Raw genomic sequence first — 23465 nt, forward strand, 5'->3', positions numbered from 1 at the left:
CCCCAAGCTATGTCTGAATATATAGGAGGCTAAGGCTTAGAGCTCCTTTTTTTTTTTTTGCTCTCTCTCTTCTTGTTAATCAATCAAACTAAATTGAGACAGCAGGACCCAATTAGGCTGTGTGCACAAACTGCGGATTTTGCTGCGGTTCCGCAGCGGTTTTGGCCGCTGCGGACCCGCAGCAGTTTTTGCTGCGGTGTACAGTACCATGATTCCCTATGGGAATCAAAAACCGCAGTGCAGACGGTGCAGATTTTTCCGCGCGGATTATCTGCGGTTTTCAATCCGCAGAAAGAATTGACATGTCAATTCTTTCTGCGGATTCCCCTGCGGTTTGCCATCTCCTCCATTGAGGAGATGAAAAACCGCAGGGCAAAACAGCAGAGCAATCCGCAGGTAAAACCGCAGGTCTTTTGACCTGCGGTTTCACCTGCGGATTTTACAAAATCTGCGCGGATGAATCCGCACATAATCCGCAGCGTGTGCACACAGCCACAATGTTGTGGTCAGATAAACAAATGTCCAGCACTACATGGATCATAAAGTAGTTTGATAAGTTTATTGACCTCACAACATAAGGGGACAAGCAGAGTAAGGGTACCGTTACGCCTGGCGACTCACCAGCGATCCCGACTAGCGATATGACGTGGTCAGGATCGCTGGTGCATCGCTGGGTGGTCGCTAGTGAGCTGCCACACAGGCAGATCTCACCAGCGACATCGCAGGGGACAGGGATCCCTACTTACCTGTCAGATGTGGCGATGCTGCGTCCTCCTGCCCGGCTCCACGTGTCGCTCGTCGTCACAGCAGGAAGCGCCGCAGGAAGTGGACGACGAGGAATGGTCCAGCAGCTTCTCGCGCGACCAGCGATAACCAGCGGGGGAGCCGGTCGGAGGTAAGTATCACATGCAGCGATATCGCTAGTGATATTGCTGTAACTTCACAAAATCGGTGACTTTACAGCGATATTGCTAGCGATATCGCAGTGTGTAACGGGGGCTTTAGTTGAAATAACTATATACCAGATATAAGCTTGCATAGTTGAAACACATATATAGCATTCAGGATTAACTGCTTGCTGACACTGAATGGAGTGGAGACACACAGGAGTTTATTCAGAGCAGAGATTGAAAAAGCTGGTTACCAGATATAAGGTTGCATAGTTGAAAACACATATGTTGGCATGAAAGGGATACCTTTTTCTGTAGTTAAAAATCAATCCTGTCAGGTGAGAGATCACTCCAGCTGATAAGCGAATCCAAACAAATTTAGAATAAAACAATGTTGTTGTTTTTTTTAATTTAACAATTATAACAATTTGACAAAATATAAAAAAAAAATTAAAAAGACAGGGCAAAAGCTTTCAAAAAGGAGGGGAAAAAGCAGCCAGATCCGTAACCATAACACTTCCATTCCTGGAAGCCATTTTCTACTCAGGGAGATGTGAAAGAATGACAAAAGTGAAAAAAAACCCCTTTCATTTCATTACATTAAAAGTTTTTCCACTTTTAATATACAAACATCATTATGAAAATGTCTAAAACTCCTTTTGATTCTTTACTGATGGTAAAGAAATAAATGCTAAACAATTTTGAGTGCAACAAATGTTAATTCTGAAGCCTTGGTGTATATCATTTGGGATTTGAATAGGCAAAAGATATATGGTTGCTTGACCTCCTCTGTCATGCATAACTGTGTGATTCATAACAGGCAAATCTATCTAGTACTTTGCATTTTTCATGTGTCCTTTATTAAATGTAAGGTCTGAGCTCTCCACTCACAGATCAAAATATTCATTACTCAATCTTAAAATGCAGCATGTGGCGGCTTTTACCTACTTAATCACTTGTTTTTCATGCAGTACACTAAATAATCCTATCCATGGAGGATTATCTAACACAGTTTGATGTTGTATGTGTCTGTTAAATTATTTACTGTAATGTTTGCAATTTGAAAGATTCAGTCATACTGTTATACCCAGAGTCATATCTCCAAGGATTATGTTTTATATCCTTTCTTCGATACTCTTGTCATCCTAGAATTTGACCTTAGACGTTATTAAGATATTAGTGTTTGTCATCTGTCACCTGTCCTTTGCTGCCAATCGACATGGGGACCGATTATAGTCTTTAGAGCTATTAGCATGTTCAATTTTTTAATTAGGCTGATCTGCATGCAGAAATGTGAGATATGTCCCATTCCCATTTTAGTTGGTGTAAGGTTTCACGTACAACTTCAACAAGTTCTGCTATGACTAAGCATTGCATACATTGGTTGTTTGAAAAGTGTCTGTGTTACCTCTTTAAAGGGCCTGTCACACTAAGCGATATCGCTAGCAATATCGCTATAACGTCACTGGTCGCTATGTCTGATACTTACCTCCGTCGCTCCCCCGCTGATTATCGCTGATCGCGCGAGGACGTCCTGGACCGTTTCTCGTCGTCAGCTTCCTGCTGGGCTTCCTGCTGTGATGATGAGCGACGCGTGGACGTGGGCAGGAGGACATCAGGATCGCCTCGTCTGACAGGTAAGTAGCGACCCCCGACCCCTGCGATGTCGCTGGTGAGATCTGTCTGTGTGGCAGCTCACTAGCGACCACTTAGCGATGTACCAGCGATCCTGACCGCGTCATATCGCTGGTCGGGATCGCTGGTGCATCGCTAAGTGTGACAGTACCTTAAGTCTTCTCTAAAGGGCTTTACTAGACATCCATAATAAAGGTTCAGAGATTTCTATCTCACATCAGGATGCTGGATTATTTACTATGAATTCTTGTAGATGGAAGTGGATATAAAATCGGCGCTGCAGAGGATCCAAAAAACAATAGGAGACCACATGCGGTATGGATGATCATTGTGATTTTCCCTGATCAAGTGTGATCGCCTTGAAATACGCTGACAAATAAATCCATGCTGCATCTGGTCTCCTATTGTATTTTGGATCCTTGGCAGTGCGAGTTTTATAAAACCATCTCCAAGTTTGCATATTATCTGTTTTAGTGGATCTGCAGCAGCTGTCTTTGCTTAAAAGTGAACAAAGGTGTTGTGACTTTCACAACCTCCCAAGTGTGCAAATCCCGTTTTACTCTTTTCTTTGTAATTCGAATAAGACTTTTTTGTGCTATTTGTCATTCTAGTTTTAATATAAACATGGATTATTTATTTTGACTCTCTGTATTATAGTCTAGTCCAATTTGCAAACCAAATTTATCCAGTCAGATTAATGGATTTGCAAAAACAATAGACAACATATGTATGCAAGGGGTGGACACACCAATAGCACAACCTGTGCAGCCCCACAGGGGCCCAAAAAATTAAGGGGTCCAAATACACCAACAAAGTAGTAAGCAGCTTCTGTCAAATACACATAAATGGGAGTATTATGATGAACTATTGCCAAGGACCCATATACACCTCTTGCATAGAGGTCCTCTTGCATGTGTCTACTCCTGATTTATGATTTATGGACTGTCTATCCTCGACTAGTTGCCAGCAGATGCATGGGAAACCTGTTGTTAATTGGCTTGGTAGGATTTGGCTTCCCTTGAGCCAACTTATGATTTTCTTTTTGCGTATTTGAAAACAGATGACAGATGGATAATAGCAGTCATGCACAGGATGCTAAAAATAAATGAAAAATGGACCAAAACATGAAGGGTAGTGTTCTCTTTACTTGGACACAAATTTACTTGGACACAAAGGCCTCAAGTCGTCAAGACTGGTGTGAACAATGCTGGTCTTGATGAAGGGGCATGCTGAAGTCAGAAGCTTCTGATTCATTAAGAAACAAACACCTATTAATGAATCAGTCACATCTGAAAAGTACCTTGGGCCTCAGCGCGACTCACCACAAATCTAACTCATGAAGTAGAAAATCCGTGACATAGCACACCCTGTTAAGAGCAGTGGAACGCACTAAATAAAATTATAAATAAAGTGTGTTCACCGCTCGGGGTCCACCGTGCAGTAGATGGTAAGACCAGTGCTAGGTGGTGGCAGAAGGTATCTGGTGGTAGAGTGCACAGGGTTCAGACTTCACCCAGGTGCACTGAGCAAGCTCTGTTGCACTCACAGAGCTGCAAGGATAAGCACACGGACAGATAATGCTGGAGCAAGCTCTGTTTCACTCACAGAGCTGCAAGCATGCACAAGCTCTGTTACACACACAGAGCTGAAAGCATACACAAGCTCTGTTGCACACACAGAGCTGCAAGCATACACAAGCTCTGTTACACACACAGAGCTGCAAGCATATACAAGCTCTGTTACACACACAGAGCTGAAAGCATATACACATGTGCAATAACGCTGAGTCTGTTTAAATGTCACAGGAGCTCAGTGACACAGACGCGATATTTGGTCACAGGAGTGGCCCTATCTGACGGCACCAACTCCGTCTAGACCTACCATGGACATCTGGGGAATAGGCCATTGCATGTGAGAACGCACCTAGTGCTGAGACTGCAGCGCGACGATAACTAAGCCGCTGTAGAAGCGCCACTGTCAAGCAGGCGCACAATGATGCTAGCTGCTGAGCGCTGGAGCAATGGCGCACTGGCGCTGGCGCTAATACTGGCTCTGACTCAAACATTCACACATTCGTAATAACCAAGGAATGGGGGTTTCAGATGAGTCATTCACCAGTCCATGCATCCATCAACAAACATACAGCAGCAAGTAAGACTATACTAGCGCATGGCGGAACAGCCATGCACGCTTTTTATAGCATACGGGACCTGCCGGAAATCTCCAGAACTCCAATAGGAGCCAATAGGATTCAGAGCAGGACCTGAGCACCTGACTCCCGAACTCCAATAGGAGCTCGTCCTGTGAGCATGCTCAGAAGCTGGCACAAAGGACTTAGCCTCTGGAGATAAATGTGAGGACCTGGGTTTCTGCATAGGTATGGCAGAACTCAGATTCCTAACACATCCATTCCGCCCATGCTCCACCCATTTTGTCAAAGCTAGGTAAAACTGGGGTGAAAATGCCAAATGTCGCAACTAGTGTTGAGTGATACCGTTCGATACCCAAAAATATCGTATCGGATGGTATCGCCCAATACGAAAAAAATATCAGGTATCGCCGATTCCGATACCGGAAGTCCCATTCAAGTCAATGGGACTTCCGGTATCGGAATTAAAAAAAGCCCTTTATTTCCTTGTTGGCTAATTCTACATAATTGAAAAAAAATAAGAATCATGTAGAATGTATTGTGGGAGGTGGAGGAGACATTAAAAGCATAGTGGTTTATTCAAATCACATGGCATAGCATTAATTCCAATTTTTTTTTTCAATACGTTCGGAGTTAAAAAGATATTGACTATGTTAACCTTTTTTATATTTTGTCAGATATGTATGTTTCACAACTTCCATGCTCTTCACCTTCTTTTGTACTTCTCCCACACTTTCTCCTTCATGATCCGCAGCAGTAGCATTTTTTTCATCAACTTTTTCTTCACCTTATTCATCTTCTTCTTCTTCATCTTCTTCACATTAATTTTTTTTTCCATTCTTCATATTCTTCTTATTCAGCTATTATTAATTTTAATATGCTATTTCATCATCTTCTTCCTATTCTTCTTTGTCTTCATTTTCTTATGGTGACAGGCATTCCTGTAGTACTTATCTATAAAAGTTATAAGATTACACCTTACGTTCTGCCTGTCACTAAAGATTTACAACAGGATTTGTCCGCGTTCAGTTTGGCCTGCAGCAGCAGGCATTTTCCAGGGGCACCACGAGGAGGAACGGACTCACCCCCATTTACTGCTTAGTCTTCTTCTGCTTATAATTTTGATTTCTTCTATGCTGATTTTTAGTCTTATGCTTAATGTTCTTCTGCTTTCTGTTCTTCTGCTTTTGCTTCTTCTGCTTCTTGTTCTTCTGTCTTTTGTTCTGTATCTTGGTGGTTGTCTTCATGTTCTTTGTCCTCTTGGTCTTATTATTTAGGGTCATATTTCTGGTCTTCTTTGGTGTGGTCTTCAGGGTCGTCGTCATCAGGGTCGTCGTCATGGAGATCAATAAGGATTACCAAAGACAATTTCAAAAAGCTTGATCTTGGAAATGTAGCAGAAGGTACAAGAAGGCTGAGAAACTGGCGAGAACCAGCAGACAGTGCTGGCACCTGGATGGGTAGCAGAAGGAACAAGAGCCAATGGCACTACCGAGGACCAACTGACGGTGCTGGACCACGGTTACTAAGCAGAAGGTACCTGTGCTAAAAAGCACTACCAAGGACCAGCTGACGGTGCTGGACCTCGGATACCAAGATGGAGGCACCTAGGCCAAAGGCTCTGGCGAGAACTAGCAGACAGTGCTGGCACCCGGATGGGTAGCAGAAGGAACAAGAGCCAATGGCACTACCGAGGACCAACTGACGGTGCTGGACCACGGTTACTAAGCAGAAGGTACCTGTGCTAAAAAGCACTACCAAGGACCAGCTGACGGTGCTGGACCTCGGATACCGAGATGGAGGCACCTAGGCCAAAGGCTCTGGCGAGAACCAGCAGACAGTGCTGGCACCCGGATGGGTAGCAGAAGGAACAAGAGCCAATGGCACTACCGAAGACCAACTGACGGTGCTGGACCACGGTTACTAAGCAGAAGGTACCTGTGCTAAAAAGCACTACCAAGGACCAGCTGACGGTGCTGGACCTCGGATACCGAGATGGAGGCACCTAGGCCAAAGGCTCTGGCGAGAACCAGCAGACAGTGCTGGAACCCGGGTGGGTAGCAGAAGGAACAAGAGCCAATGGCACTACCGAGGACCAACTGACGGTGCTGGACCACGGTTACTAAGCAGAAGGTACCTGTGCTAAAAAGCACTACCAAGGACCAGCTGACAGTGCTGGACCTTGGATACCGAGATGGAGGCACCTAGGCCAAAGGCTCTGGCGAGAACCAGCAGACAGTGCTGGAACCCGGGTGGGTAGCAGAAGGTACCCATTCAAAGCAAAGTAGCCAGGCATCAAGCCGGCCGCAGTTACCGAAACCCACAGTCCTACAGGGGGTCCATGTCCCATTGGCACTACGGATCCAGCCTTCAGTGCCAGTTCCCGCAGCCCACATAGGAGTCACCTAAACTACAGGCACCGTAGAGTCGGCTAACCCGGCCGCAAGACGACAGGACAACGGATTGGTGGCATAGTGACCTTGACACTACCCGGAAACAGCAGGCGTGCTGAAAACAGGCTGGGCAACAGGGAGTACCCGTGCCAAAGACACTGCCGAGCACCAACTGGCGTTGTTGGAGCCCAGGGACAATCATGGTGTAGGCCGAGGCCTACTTGGTGGTAGTTTTAGATTGTTTGTAGGCTACAACAGACTGTCAACGTGCTTCAATTAGGCATCTGTCTCCACTCTGTTTCCAGGATTTCACGTGACCACCAACACCGCCAGTTTATGCGTACAGCAGCCGTCTGCCCAATCCACACGTGTTCCTGTGTTACTGGGGTTCTGTAATGTCAGCAGATCCCCTGATGTGTGTCTGCCACTGTCTCCTGCTCTGTCCACATTCCCACCGCTTGCAGTGGGAAGGTGGACAGCGCAGGAGACAGTGGCAGACACATATTGGGGGATCTGCTGACGTTACAGAACCCCAGTAACACAGGAACACATGCGGAATGCGTGGATGGCAACTGTGAGCAGGAACTGGCGGTGTTGGAGGTCAGGGGAAATATTAGAGACAGAGTGGAGAGAGAGGCCAAATCAGAGAATGTTTAAATCTGAAGTAGTTACAATTTGGAGGCAGCAGCACTTTGCCCTCCACACAGCAGGGGATCAGCTGACGTTACTGACCCCCACTTTCACATGAACGAGTGTTTTTTTCTGTGTGGACAGCACTTCCGAGCAACAACTGACGATGTTGGATCCCAGGGATAGTCATTTTGTAGGCTGAGGCCTACTTGGAGGCAGTTTAAGATAAGACGTTTGAATTTGGAGGCAGCAGCAGTTTGCCCTCCACACAGCAGGGGATCAGCTGACGTTACTGACCCCCACTTTCACATGAACGAGTGTGTTTTTCTGTGTGGACAGCACTTCCGAGCACCAACTAGCGTTGTTGGAACCCAGGGACAATCAGGGTGCAGGCCGAAGCCTACTAGGAGCCAGGTGTAAAGCTGAGGTATTTTGACTTTGGAGGGAGCAGGACACTTTGCCCTCCACACAGCAGGGGATCAGCTGACGTTACCGAACCCCACTTTCACATGAACGAGTGTGTTTTTCTGTGTGGACAGCACTTCCGAGCAACAACTGACGATGTTGGAGCCCAGGGATAGTCATTTTGTAGGCTGAGGCCTACTTGGAGGCAGTTTAAGATAAGATGTTTGAATTTGGAGGCAGCAGCAGTTTGCCCTCCACACAGCAGGGGATCAGCTGACGTTACTGACCCCCACTTTCACATGAACGAGTGTGTTTTTCTGTGTGGACAGCACTTCCGAGCACCAACTAGCATTGTTGGAACCCAGGGACAATCAGGGTGCAGGCCGAAGCCTACTAGGAGCCAGGTGTAAAGCTGAGGTATTTTGACTTTGGAGGGAGCAGGACACTTTGCCCTCCACACAGCAGGGGATCAGCTGACGTTACCGAACCCCACTTTCACAAGAACGAGTGTGTTTTTCTGTGTGGACAGCACTTCCGAGCAACAACTGATGATGTTGGAGCCCAGGGATAGTCATTTTGTAGGCTGAGGCCTACTTGGAGGCAGTTTAAGATAAGACGTTGTTTGAATTTGGAGGCAGCAGCAGTTTGCCCTCCACACAGCAGGGGATCAGCTGACGTTACTGACCCCCACTTTCACATGAACGAGTGTGTTTTTCTGTGTGGACAGCACTTCCGAGCACCAACTAGCGTTGTTGGAACCCAGGGACAATCAGGGTGCAGGCCGAAGCCTACTAGGAGCCAGGTGTAAAGCTGAGGTATTTTGACTTTGGAGGGAGCAGGACACTTTGCCCTCCACACAGCAGGGGATCAGCTGACGTTACCGAACCCCACTTTCACATGAACGAGTGTGTTTTTCTGTGTGGACAGCACTTCCGAGCAACAACTGACGATGTTGGAGCCCAGGGATAGTCATTTTGTAGGCTGAGGCCTACTTGGAGGCAGTTTAAGATAAGACGTGGTTTGAATTTGGAGGCAGCAGCAGTTTGCCCTCCACACAGCAGGGGATCAGCTGACGTTACTGACCACCACTTTCACATGAACAAGTGTGTTTTTCTGTGTGGACAGCACTTCCGAGCACCAACTAGCGTTGTTGGAACCCAGGGACAAGCAGGGTGCAGGCCGAAGCCTACTAGGAGCCAGGTGTAAAGCGGAGGTATTTTGACTTTGGAGGGAGCAGGACACTTTGCCCTCCACACAGCAGGGGATCAGCTGACGTTACCGAACCCCACTTTCACATGAACAAGTGTGTTTTTCTGTGTGGACAGCACTTCTGAGCACCAACTAGCGTTGTTTGAACCCAGGGACAATCAGGGTGCAGGCCGAAGCCTACTAGGAGCCAGGTGTAAAGCTGAGGTATTTTGACTTTGGAGGGAGCAGGACACTTTGCCCTCCACACAGCAGGGGATCAGCTGACGTTACCGAACCCCACTTTCACAAGAACGAGTGTGTTTTTCTGTGTGGACAGCACTTCCGAGCACCAACTAGCGTTGTTGGAGCCCAGGGAGAACCAGGGTGCAGGCCGAGGCCTACTTGGTGGCAGTTTTAGATTGTTTGTAGGCTACAACAGACTGTCAACATGCTCCAATTAGGCATCTGTCTCCACTCTGTTTCCAGGATTTCACGTGACCACCAACACCGCCAGTTTATGTGTACAGCAGCCGTCTGCCCAATCCACACGTGTTCCTGTGTTACTGGGGTTCTGTAATGTCAGCAGATCCCCTGATGTGTGTCTGCCACTGTCTCCTGCTCTGTCCACATTCCCACCGCTTGCAGTGGGAAGGTGGACAGCGCAGGAGACAGTGGCGGACACATATTGGGGGATCTGCTGACGTTACAGAACCCCAGTAACACAGGAACACGTGTGGAATGCATGGACGGCAACTGTGAGCAGGAACTGGCGGTGTTGGAGGTCAGGGGAAATACTAGCGACAGAGTGGAGACAGAGGCCAAATCAGAGAATGTTTAAATCTGAAGTAGTTACAATTTGGAGGCAGCAGCACTTTGCCCTCCACACAGCAGGGGATCAGATGATGTTACCGACCCCGACTTTCACATGAACGAGTGTTTTTTTCTGTGTGGACAGCACTTCCGAGCAACAACTGACGATGTTGGAGACCAGGGATAGTCATTTTGTAGGCTGAGGCCTACTTGGAGGCAGTTTAAGATAAGACGTTGTTTGAATTTGGAGGCAGCAGCAGTTTGCCCTCCACACAGCAGGGGATCAGCTGACGTTACCGAACCCCACTTTCACATGAACGAGTGTGTTTTTCTGTGTGGACAGCACTTCCGAGCACCAACTAGCGTTGTTGGAACCCAGGGACAATCAGGGTGCAGGCCGAAGCCTACTAGGAGCCAGGTGTAAAGCTGAGGTATTTTGACTTTGGAGGGAGCAGGACACTTTGCCCTCCACACAGCAGGGGATCAGCTGACGTTACCGAACCCCACTTTCACATGAACGAGTGTGTTTTTCTGTGTGGACAGCACTTCCGAGCACCAACTAGCGTTGTTGGAGCCCAGGGAGAACCAGGGTGCAGGCCGAGGCCTACTTTGTGGCAGTTTTAGATTGTTTGTAGGCTACAACAGACTGTCAACGTGCTCCAATTAGGCATCTGTCTGCACTCTGTTTCCAGGATTTCACGTGACCACCAACACCGCCAGTTTATGCGTACAGCAGCCGTCTGCCCAATCCACACGTGTTCCTGTGTTACTGGGGTTCTGTAATGTCAGCAGATCCCCTGATGTGTGTCTGCCACTGTCTCCTGCTCTGTCCACATTCCCACCGCTTGCAGTGGGAAGGTGGACAGTGCAGGAGACAGTGGCGGACACATATTGGGGGATCTGCTGACATTACAGAACCCCAGTAACACAGGAACACGTGTGGAATGCGTGGACGGCAACTGTGAGCAGGAACTGGCGGTGTTGGAGGTCAGGGGAAATACTAGAGACAGAGTGGAGACAGAGGCCAAATCAGACAATGTTTAAATCTGAAGTAGTTACAATTTGGAGGCAGCAGCACTTTGCCCTCCACACAGCAGGGGATCAGCTGACGTTACCGAACCCCACTTACACATGAGCGAGTGTTTTGTCTGTGCGGACAGCACTTTTGAGCACCAACTGGCGGTGTCGGGGCCCAGGGAAAATCAGGTAGTAGGCCGAGGCCTACTTGGAGCCAGGTGTAAATCTGAGTTTGTTTGACTGTGGAGGGAGCAGGACACTTTGCCGTACACACAGCAGGGGATCAGCTGACGTTACCGAACCCCACTTACACATGAGCGAGTGTTTTGTCTGTGCGGACAGCACTTCTGAGCACCAACTGGCGGTGTCGGAGCCCCGGGAAAATCAGGTAGTAGGCCGAGGCCTACTTGGTGGCAGTTTGCGATTGTTTCTAGACTACTACTAACTGTCAACGTACTCCAATTAGGCCTCTGTCTTCACTCTGTTTCGAGTATTTCCTCTGGCTTCCAACCACGCCAGTTGCTGCTCTGAAATGCCGTCTACACAACCCACACTTGTTCCTGTGTTACTGGGGTTCTGTAACAGCAGCTTCTCCCTAGAGGTGAGTCAGGCAATGTCTCCTGCTCTGTCCACATTTCCACTACAAGTAGTGGGAATGTAGACAAAGCAGGAGACATTGCCGTGCTCACCTCTGGAGGTGAGCAGATGTTACAGGACCCAGGTAACACAGGAACAAATGTGGTTTGTGCAGACGGCACTTGAGAGCAGAAACAGGCGGTGTTGTAGGCCGGAGGAAATACTCAAAACAGAGTGGAGACAGAGGGCAAATCAGAGAACATATTAAATCAGAGGTAGTCAGAAGTTGTAGGCAGCAGGAGAGTTTGCCGTACACACAGCAGGGGATCAGCTGACGTTACCGAACCCCACTTACACATGAGCGAGTGTTTTGTCTGTGCGGACAGCACTTCTGAGCACCAACTGGCGGTTTCGGAGCCCAGGGAAAATCAGGTAGTAGGCCGAGGCCTACTTGGAGCCAGGTGTAAATCTGAGTTTGTTTGACTGTGGAGGGAGCAGGACACTTTGCCATACACACAGCAGGGGATCAGCTGACGTTACCGAACCCCACTTACACATGAGCGAGTGTTTTGTCTGTGCGGACAGCACTTCTGAGCAACAATGGGCGTTGCTGTAGCCCAGGAAATAAAGTTCAGGTCATAGAAACATGAACACAACAGGAGACCTGGATCCTGTTGCCAGCCAATTATTTATTCTGGAAGAGGACTGGCAAATTCAGGTGAGATCCAGGCCTTGTTCATTTTCAGAAAAGTAAGCCATCAACATTATCGGCGGATAGTCACGTGCGACGGTCTGTTACCACACCACCTGCAGCACTAAAGACACGTTCCGATAATACACTGGCAGCAGGGCAAGCCAGCACCTCCAATGCATACTGGCTAAGCTCTGGCCATGTATCCAGCTTAGAGACCCAATACTTGAACGGGGAAGAGCCGTCTGGGAGAACACTAACAGGGCACGACAAGTAGTCTGTCACCATCTGACGGAAACGTTGCCTCCTGCTGACTGGAGCCGTCTGTGATGGTGTAGCCGTTTGTGGCGGTCCCACAAAACTTTTCCACGTTTGGGCCATACTGGCCTTGCCTTGTCCTGCGGCACTGCCTCTGCTACCTCTTTGTGCAGAGCTTCCTCCACTGCCTCTACCCACATGGCTGCTTTGAAAAGCACTACAAGCAACACTTGCGGGGGGAATGGAGAACATGATGGCCTGCACAAGTGTTTCTTGGTACTCCCGCATTTTTCGCTCCCGGTTCAACTGTGGTATGAGGCTTTGTAAGTTGTCCCGGTAGCGAGGATCTAGGAGGGTGTACACCCAATAATCAAGCGTGTGGAGAATGTTGGCGATGCGGCGGTCATTTAACAAGCACTGCAGCATGAAATCAACCATGTGCTGCAGACTGCCAACTGGACCGGAAACGCTGTCCCCAGCTTGAGGCAGCATCTCTGCCTGCTCAGCATCACCCCACCCTCGCTGTACACACTGACTACTAGAGCCTTGTGTACCTCCCTCCTCTGGAGAGATGTGTTCCTCCTCCTCCATTGACTCCTCGTCATCCTCCTCACTAAGTGTCCCCTGCCTGGGCCTTTGTGTGGAAGCACGTTGCGCAGACTTGCCAGAAGCAGATGGCATGTCTGACTGCTCATCCTCGACCTCTTCAAAAACCTCCTCACTTAGTGCTTGTAAGGTTTTTTGAAGCAGACAGATGAGGGGGACAGTCATGCTGATTAGTGCATCATCTGCACTGGCCATCCGCGTGGAGTCATCGAAGGCATGCAAAACTTGGCAGATGTCCCGCATAGTGGCCCACTCACTGGTGGTGAAGTGTGTCCGGCACACAGTGCGACTTGTTTGCGCCTGATGCAGCTGGTACTCCATTACTGCTGCCTGCTGCTCACACAACCGCTCCAACATATGTAACGTTGAATTCCACCTGGTGGGGAGGTCACATATGATGCGATGTTCTGGCAGGCGGAATCGGCGTTGCAGAGATGCAATGCGCGATCTTGCCATGCTGGAACGCCGCAAGTGAACACACTCTAGGCGAACCTTGTGCAGCAGTGCATCAAGATCCGGATAGTCCCTCAGAAAGCTCTGCACGACCAAATTGAGCACGTGTGCCAGACATGGTATGTGAGTGAGGTTGCCTAGGCCCAGAGCTGCCACTAGATTTCGGCCATTGTCACTCACTACCAAACCTGGCTGGAGATTCGCTGCCACAAACCACACATCGCTCTCCTGCTTTATGGCATTCCGGAGCTCCTGTGCTGTGTGGCTCCGATTCCCCAAAGAAATTAATTTAAGGACGGCCTGTTGACGTTTGGCCACACCTGTGCTCATATCTGGCCTACCAGGCTCACGCAGTGCTGATTCCGAGGAACTAGAGTAGGAGGAGGACTCAATATGTACAGACTGCATTCTTGCAATCCTTGGAGTTGGCAGAATACGTACAGAGCCACTCTCAAGATCTGTACCCGGCTCCACAACATTGACCCAATGGGCAGTGAGGGAAAGGTATCGTCCCTGTCCATGGCTACTGGTCCACGCATCGGTGGTCAGGTGGACCTTGCTACTGACGGCATTTAGTAGCGCATTTTTAATTTTTCCCTCCACATGCTTTTGCAGGGCGGGGACGGCTTGCCTGCTGAAATAAAAGCGGCTGGGCACATTGTATTGTGGAACTGCCAATGACATAAAGTTCCGGAAGGTGTCAGTCTCCACCAGCCTGAATGACAGCATCTCAAGGGCCAGTAGTTTGGCAATGCCGGCATTCAGAGCCAGTGCTCAGGGATGGTTTGCCGAGTATGGCCGCTTTTTCTCCCATGCCTGTGCTACCGATTGCTGGTGAGTGGCCTGGGAGTGTGCTGATGACTGCGAACGTGGTTCAGTGTGTGGAATTTCACTGGGTCTCTGGACAACAGTGGCAGTGGTTATTCCATGGCGTTCCAGTGAGGAAGCCGAACCAGCTGTGTGTGAGCTGGAGGAAGAGGCCCCAACACGAGCTGAAGAGGTGGTAGGTGCTGCTGAAGGTTGGCCTACATCTTCAGTGTGTCTGTGTAACTCCACCTCGTGCTTGGTCCGCACATGTTTCCACATACTTGTGGTATTGAGGTTGCTCACATTTTTCCCTCGTTTCACTTTCTGATTACACAGCTTGCATTTGACAAAGCAAATGTCATCTGCAACTGTGTCAAAAAAAGACCACGCACTGCAAGTCCTGGGAGCGCCCGTTTTGTGTTTTGGAAGAGAATTGCTCCTCATGGGTGCCAAAGTGGAGGCTACAGGCAACCAAGTCTGCCCCCCCCTCTCCCTCCTCTTTTGGCCGTTCGGGGAATCTCTTCCTCAGAGCTGCTCCCACCACATTCCTGTGGCTGACGCCATGATGGGTCAAGGACCTCATCATCTCCACTCCCCTCTTCAAGCACCGGCTGGACCTGGGTTGTCTCGCCAGCACCGTATGCACCAGAAATTGGCAACTGAGTCTCATCATCATCAGATGAGCACTGAGGTGTGCTGACAATAGGCACTAGCCCACCCGCCTCTTCAGATTCAGAGGGACAAAGCTGGTGCGCATCACTGCATACTCCCTCTTCTTCACGCTCTAGAATGCTGCTTGGCTGGCCACCTCTTTCCAAGCCAACAGATTCTGAGAACAGAAGTAAAGATTGAGATGGCTCCAGTCCAGGGCTCTCAGACTGCCTGGGCAATTTGGCAGGTGGTGAAGAGACAGATGGTTGCTCTTCAGTGCTCTGGCCTTGGGAGGATGCGGAAGTCATTGAAGTGGATGCGTTAGCTGCCATCCATCCGACAACGGCTTCAATTTGTTTGTCACGCAGCAGTGGGGTATGGCGAGGTCCTACAAAGCTGCGCATGAAGGACTGTTGCCTGGTAAAAGTGGGGGATGCCGGGTCACTGGTGGCCGCAGCAGACACCGAATCCCCACGTCCTCTCCCTGCTGAATCCCCCCGTCCTCTCCCTGCTGAAACTCCACGGCCACGACCACGTGCCTTACTCCCTGCCTTCTTCATCTTGGTAGACTGATAAAGATAGGCAGAAAAGTAAAAAAGGGGTGGCTTAGTGTTCTTATTCCTGAACACCTGCTAACCAGTATAAGAAACACTAATTTGGCTAAGAGTGTGTGTACTACACTTTAATATGATCTAATGTGGCCTAGACAACTGTAAAGTGGAGTGTTTGGTGAACTTTATTTCCTTTTTTTTTGGGGGGAGGGAAGAAAAGGATGTGACCAAAGTTTGAAAGCTATAGTATCACAAACCTTTTGGAGCGATTACAATGCAGGAAGCTAACCTACAATGCAATTGATGAGGCTCCAAAAAATAGGGTGATACTAGTCTGGCTGGCCCTGAAGGGCACAAGCCAGCAAAAAGGCTCCTCTATCTAATCCTATATAGTGTTTGCAACCAACCAATGACAATGGATGCGGTTGGAAGCACAATAATATAGGAGCAAAAATCTGGCTAAATTAGCTGCAAAAAAAGGACTATGTATGAGGCAGTGACGCACGCTGAGCAGACTACAGCTAGCTGTGGCTGTAGAACACACTGCAACGTGAGCTGCACTCACACACAGAGAGACCTATCAGACAGCCAAAAACAGTGCAGAGAAATGGGCTATAGCACTGAAAGGCTGCTGAAAGGCTCCGCTGTCCACTCCTTTGGTGTCTGCAACCAACGTATATGGATACGTATGGAAGCACACTATACAGGAGAAAAAAAAAGAAGCAATAAAAGAAAAATGTGTATGAGGCAGAGACACACGCTGGGCGGCCTACAAGCAGACGTGCCTGCAGGACACACTACACAACGTGGGTCTGCACTCACACAGCCCTTGCAGACAGCTGTGAAAACAGTGCTGCTAGGGAAAAACAAGCTACAGTGGTGGTTTATGTAGCCTGGGTTAAGCACTATATGTGTTTTGAGAATCGCTATTTCTAACTGTCCCTCACAGTCTTCAACAGCAGCCTGTCCCTAACTGAATTCACAGCAGAGTGACCAGAAATGGCGGCTGCAACGCTTTTTATAGTGCATCATGACATCATTTCAGCAGCCAATCACAGCCATGCCAGTAGTTAACTTGCCTACATGCCTAACAGGATGTGCCCACACTTCTGAGGATCCCCATTGGCTGAATCAAATCGAGCGGGCTCCTAGCATTATGGGAACTTCCGATTCCGGTATTCGATATGAAAAAAGTATCGGAACTAAGTATCGGAATTCCGATACAGCGAATATCGGCCGATACCCGATACTTGCGGTATCGGAATGCTCAACACTAGTCGCAACATTTTTGAGTTACAAAAAAAATTTGGCAAAAGTCCTTTAATGAATTGAGGCCAAAATGCCTGAATGAATAAGATGTGAAGGGAGAAATATTTTATATTTACAGTGATTACTGTCTTGTTTCACAGACACATTGAAAAAATTATGATTTCTAAAAGTTAGAGCCAAGTATTGTTATAAAAGTGTATTCACAAGGAAATTTTAGCAGCGCTTTCATGTCACAAGTAATGACAATATCCAATTCTATTGATTTTCTGTTTGCTTTCTATGTTTAACATGTGTTTGATCAATATTCTGAAAGGAATCAATTAACATCAGTCAACTATATGAACAGAGTAAAAGGCTAAACGCTAGTGAAAAAAACAAAGTCTAATGAATGCATTTTGATCCCATGTAGGTTGCTGCGGTGGGAGGATATTTAACATATACCATCTCCTATGACACGTCTGTTAATGAAGATGCTGAGGAGTTCACAGAATATCCAAGTCTCATTATTGAGGTGAGGTTTATCACCTAGTAAATGATTTTGTATTGGACTTTACATAACAAGTTAGCATTGTTATTTAGCTAAAGGGCCAAAAATGTAGAAGCTTACCCCTATGGAAAAAGTTCTGACATATAGACACTTGGGAAATTTTTTCCAGCTATGTGTTAGAATACTTGAACAATTTATGCCCCAAAGTGTCTTTCACGATTTGCATCATATTAATTATGAGTTTTAGACACTTTCTAGGCTTTGGCAATTAAGGGGAATGGTCTAACTGAAAAGGAGCATGGCTTAAAAGAAAGGTGCGGGGCCTAACCATATGGGAAAATGTATCTCTGGAATCAGGGTTTCTGTCCCTACATCATGCTGTACTCAGATGGGGCAGCAAAATCCTGGTGACAGATTCCCTTTAACTTTTAGAAACATAAAAAATTCAAAAACTTTTGAAATATGTTTTTTTTTTAATATGGGAGCCTATGGACAATGTATTTCTCCAATAGACATTGCAAATGCATACAAGGTTACTTTTATCCTCCTTCTTACATCAACCTAATAGATAAGGATCTGGGATGGTCTGTATTTAAGGATGCTTGCCCACTTGCTTCTTCTAGCTTAATTCTTATGCTAAGACTGGGGTCTCATCAGCGTATGGAATTCCATGATTTCTCTTGCGAGAGCATTGGATGTGATATGCTAATGACACTCAGCTGCTGCTCTGCTGCGAGTGGGAACCGAGTGTCTGTGCTCTGTGCTCCCATCCTCTTACATGAGAGGATCACAGCACAGGTGCAGAGGAGATGGAGAAAGTAATTTCTCCATTTCCCCTGCTGCTGGCGCTGGCGGGAATAGCACTGCACTCGTGTGATATTTGAGTGCAGTGCGATGCTTCACACACACACACTCATAGACTTATATGGGTGCATGCGATCCGATTCTCAGGTGCACTCGCAGCATGCTGTGATTGTGTTTATATGCCGAATCGGCATGAGAAAATAAACTCAGATGTGAGCTGCACCATAGAGTAACATTGAGGCGCGTGTGATCCGATTTCTTATCGGATTGTACTCATCTGAATAGATTGCAAGTGGGAATGAGCTCTAACAGTGGTGGTTCTAACAGTAGTAAAACCCTCAGATGATTTATCCTATGATGGTCTATGCTAAGAAAATTAGAAATATATACACTCACTGGCCACTTTATTAGGTACACCATGCTAGTAACGGGTTGGACCCCTTTTGCCTTCAGAACTGCCTCAATTCTTCGTGGCAGAGATTCAACAAGGTGCTGGAAGCATTCCTCAGAGATTTTGGACCATATTGACATGATGGCATCACACAGTTGGCGCAGATTTGTCGGCTGCACATCCCTGATGCGAATCTCCCGTTCCACCACATCCCAAAGATGCTCTATTGGATTGAGATCTGGTGACTGAGGAGGCCATTTGAGTACAGTGAACTCATTGTCATGTTCAAGAAACCAATCTGAGATGATTTGAGCTTTATGACATGGCGCATTATCCTGCTGAAAGTAGCCATCAGATGTTGGGTACATTGTGGTCATAAAGGGATGGACATGGTCAGCAACAATACTCAGGTAGGCTGTGGCGTTGCAACGATGCTCAATTGGTACCAAGGGGCCCAAAGAGTGCCAAGAAAAAATTCCCCACACCATGACACCACCACCACCAGCCTGAACCGTTGATACAAGGCAGGATGGATCCATGCTTTCATGTTGTTTACGCCAAATTCTGACCCTACCATCCGAATGTCGCAGCAGAAATCGAGACTCATCAGACCAGGCAACGTTTTTCCAATCTTCTACTGTCCAATTTCGATGAGCTTGTGCAAATTGTAGCCTCAGTTTCCTGTTCTTAGCTGAGAGGAGTGGTACCCGGTGTGGTCTTCTGCTGCTGTAGCCCATCTGCCTCAAAGTTCGACGCACTGTGCGTTCAGAGATGCTCTTCTGCCTACCTTGGTTGTAACGGGTGGCAATTTGAGTCACTGTTGCCTTTCTATCAGCTCGAACCAGTCTGCCCATTCTCCTCTGACCTCTGGCATCAACAAGGCATTTCCGGCCACAGAACTGCCGCTCACTGGATTTTTTTTCTTTTTCGGACCATTCTCTGTAAACCCTAGAGATGGTTGTGCGTGAAAATCCCAGTAGATCAGCAGTTTCTGAAATACTCAGACCAGCCCTTCTGGCACCAACAATCATGCCACGTTCAAAGGCACTCAAATCACCTTTCTTCCCCATACTGATGCTCGGTTTGAACTGCAGGAGATTGTCTTGACCATGTCTACATGCCTAAATGCACTGAGTTGCCGCCATGTGATTGGCTGATTAGAAATTAAGTCTTAACACACAGTTGGACAGGTGTACCTAATAAAGTGGCCAGTGAGTGTATATTAACTTTTAACTTTTATATTTATTGTTTTACAAAACAATGTAAAAACACAACATTAACAATTTACAACATTTAAAAATATTTGCAGGGGAATGGCATATGGATTAGTAACACACAAGATGAAGCTTACCAGCCATTTAAAGAGCATACAGTAAGAGTGGTACTGCGCCCAGAATTCTTCAAAATGCATTCAACAGGTCATCAAGTCAGCAGAAAGGACTTCATGACCGTGATGGCAAATGTTAACAGACTTCTTATCAGAGCAACACATAGTAACCAACCAGATGCAATTTACAGGTAAGCTTAAAATTGCAAACCTTTCCATCTCGATGCTCTTTGTCATAGCCGCAATAACATTTTTCACATATGTGGTGGTTTATTCCAAAGATGATCTTGATTATTGCAGTATAAAAATTAATAATATAAAAATTAATAATTCCTAGATTACTTTCTAAAAAATGAGCTTTTCACTGCAAGTAGAAATTATATTCCCCCATGTACACCAACCAAAGTTTACTAACTTTTTATACTGTTTTTTATACTGTTTGGGGGATAGAATGTGGGACATTGTACTGTTTGGGGGATAGAATGGGGACATTGTACTATATGGGGGACAGAATGGGGAACATTATGACTCAAATATGAAAAACACAGCTGAAAATTTTTTTGTTGGGAATGCTGTTACTGTGGGGAGAACAAAAGCTGTTGTGTGAGGAAAAACTGTGGTTCCCTATGAATGGTTGCTTTCTTCAATTATCTGAAACCCATTAGTTTCTCTCCAGCATGCTATGTGCTGAAGGGGTAAAACAGACCTGTACAAGGGTCTGGATTTTTGGTGAGCAGGTGAGAGATGGGCGGGACACCTACTCGGAATATCTCCATCTCAAGGTTATGGTTGGCAGAGTTAAATGTGCAACCACTGGGTTTTACTGACTGTTGTATGTTTGGAGGAAGGAAGTCTCCAGACTGAAGCTCTGGTGGGAGATGTAGTGTGTTGTATCCCAGAGGCTGGAGCCACGCTGTGAAGGACTTTTTGTATGGACTTTTTATTTTCATGTGTGCCAGAAAGGCTGTTTTTGTGTTATTACTTTGCTTTGTGCTTTGTGAAGCAATAAACCAGCCGGAAACTTTAATACTAAGTGTTCCTGTGCCTACCTCGGGGAGCATGCTGCCCCAATCATATATTATTAAGCAACCTTCTTTATCCCCAGTATCTTCACTGAATCTAATTTTACAGTTACTTACAAATTACAGTATGTAATATCCTTAACAGGAAGTCACTATTTCATCATGTGATCAATTAACCCCTTATTATCTAATTGAACTACATCCTATTTATATTTTCAAGTCTTAGCTTTCTGGTACTTTCTTCTGTTATGATTCAGTTCATTTGTCTGGCTATTGTGGCAGCTCATGGAAAATGGAATCTTTTTATACATTGTAAAGGGTCTTGAAAGAGGGAAACTGTTTAGACTATATAGTATGAAAAAGTTAAGTAATTCATTTATATGCCTCTTAAGTTTTTTATAGCAAGATAAAACCACCAATTTTAACTTAAATCATGTTATAAATCAAAATTGCAACAGATTTGAGTAATATAAATTATATGTAAGAAAAATAGCTAATTTAATTTTAGAAACTCTGCTGATTTGAAGCAGCTGCAATATTTTTGCATTTTAACATTCTTGTATTACTCGCAATAGCTTGACATCTAATCGTCAGAAATTTAGATAATCACAGAACCATAAAATGAGCTTAAAAAGCTGCTCCTCTCCCCCGGTAATATATATTCGGATTACAAGATGCACTCTCATTTCCTAAAAATTTTTTTGGAAAAAAGTGTATCTGATAATCTGAAAAATACGGTATTTTGTAATTCTAGTTTACCTTTTAAAAGTAGGTTATATTACATTTAAAGAGTGCTCCTGTATACAGAATGTAATGCAGTTGCAAATTGATTACAAAAAATTGTAGAGGGACATCTGTTATGTGACTTACACAGAATTATGGGGAAAAATATAAACATTTGGGCTCAGATTTGTTTTATTTTTATTTGTGCATCAGTTTGGTGACCCTTGGGCTCCTTTTCCATTTTGCATTAAGATTGGCTTAGAAACACTCATGGGAAATTTGGGGAGATTTCACTATCTATCTATCTATCTATCTATCTATCTATCTATCTATCTATGAAAAAAATAGGAAACAACAGCACAGGAAAAAGTATGGTGCAAAGCCTCCCAGGCACATACCTTTCTCAAAGGTCTACACTTGAGACCGAAACGTCGCCACATGGGCTATTAAAAACACTTTTTTCTAAAATTTCATATGGTGTGCTGCCTCCATCTTTTTTGATTTTCTTTCTATCTATCTATCTATCTATCTATCAATCATATTTTTAGATTACTATTAGTGATGAGCGAGCACTAAAATGCTCGGATACTCGTTACTTGAAACAAACAATTCCTAATGCTTGAATTCTTGTTTCAAGTAACGAGTACAATGGGAGTCAATGGAAAATCTGAGCATTTAAGTAAACCAGAATTTAAATTTTTATAAAAAAATTGGAATTTTCAATATAATTTCTGAGAAAGCTTGCCCCTTTGGGCTAGCGTTGTCTGATGGAAATTTTTTCAACATATATTCCACAATGGCTTTTTGGTATAAGTCCATTTTAATAGACCTCTCTGTCTTAGGGAGGGGAGATGCAAAGTTCTGCTTATAGCGCAAGTCTAACAGGGTGAACAACCAGTGCGATTTTTTTCATCAATTTGAATATAACACGAGGGTCACTGGAAAGGCAGCAGTACATAAAGTTGACCATATGTGCAAAGCTCCCTACAGTCAACAATTCCCTGTCTCCACCATGATGACCACTCACCATCTCCTCCTCTTTCTCCCTCTCTTTCTCCTCATTTCCCTCCTCAGCCCATCCACATAGGAGAGACGGGAAAAAGCTTGTGTGTGTACTAGCCTCTGTTGTGCTAGCAACCAGCTTCTGTTCTCCTCCCTCTCAGCCTATACCTCCTCATTGTTAACCAATTCACGCTGAGCAGATGAGATGTGCCTGGGTAGTAGCTCTTTGTCTCTGCTGCTTACAGAGCCTTGCCAGCATGTGCAGTGGGGAGTTCCAGTGCATGATCACATCGCACACCAGTCATTGAGCTGGCACTCGCTCGTGTCATAGATGTGTGTGTTGCTTGTAGTGCAGAAACAGGCCTAGTTGCACCTGCCTCATGTCCTTGCTGTCTGCCTGCACCATCATCAATACTTCCACTTCCATGTCCCTTGCCACATGCAAATGTGGTCACCTGCAGCAGACCAAGAAATTTTTTTTACATTACACCACCCTAATTTCACACAAAGCAGGTAAAACTGTATGGATGAAAACAGTCAATTTTTGGAACAAAAAGTGTGATCACCTGCAGCAGGCCAAGCATTTTTTTTTACTTCAAACTTATGTAATTTCACTCAAAGAAAAAAAATTGTGGTGACATGCAGCAGCTATACTTTTAACAATGGTAAAGTCTGTATTCTGTCACTCCCTTTGCTCCATCAGCTGTCCCAAGGTTAAATGTAGAATGTA

General features: G+C 46.1%; 1 protein-coding gene across 2 annotated transcripts in view; it reads left to right on the forward strand.

Moving 5' to 3' along the window:
• Positions 1-23465, forward strand: part of LAMA2 (laminin subunit alpha 2) — a 1313887-nt gene that overhangs the window by 652160 nt on the left and 638262 nt on the right. For both annotated transcript variants that reach the window (XM_073575794.1, XM_073575795.1), the window contains exons 13-14: positions 17389-17490; positions 19971-20179. In XM_073575794.1, coding sequence (XP_073431895.1) covers positions 17389-17490; positions 19971-20179 — 311 coding nt within the window. The remainder of the gene's footprint in view (positions 1-17388; positions 17491-19970; positions 20180-23465) is intronic.

This window comes from Dendrobates tinctorius, unplaced genomic scaffold (assembly GCF_039654945.1).
Source record: "Dendrobates tinctorius isolate UK_male_01 unplaced genomic scaffold, ASM3965494v1 ptg000046l, whole genome shotgun sequence".
NCBI lineage: Eukaryota > Metazoa > Chordata > Amphibia > Anura > Dendrobatidae > Dendrobates > Dendrobates tinctorius.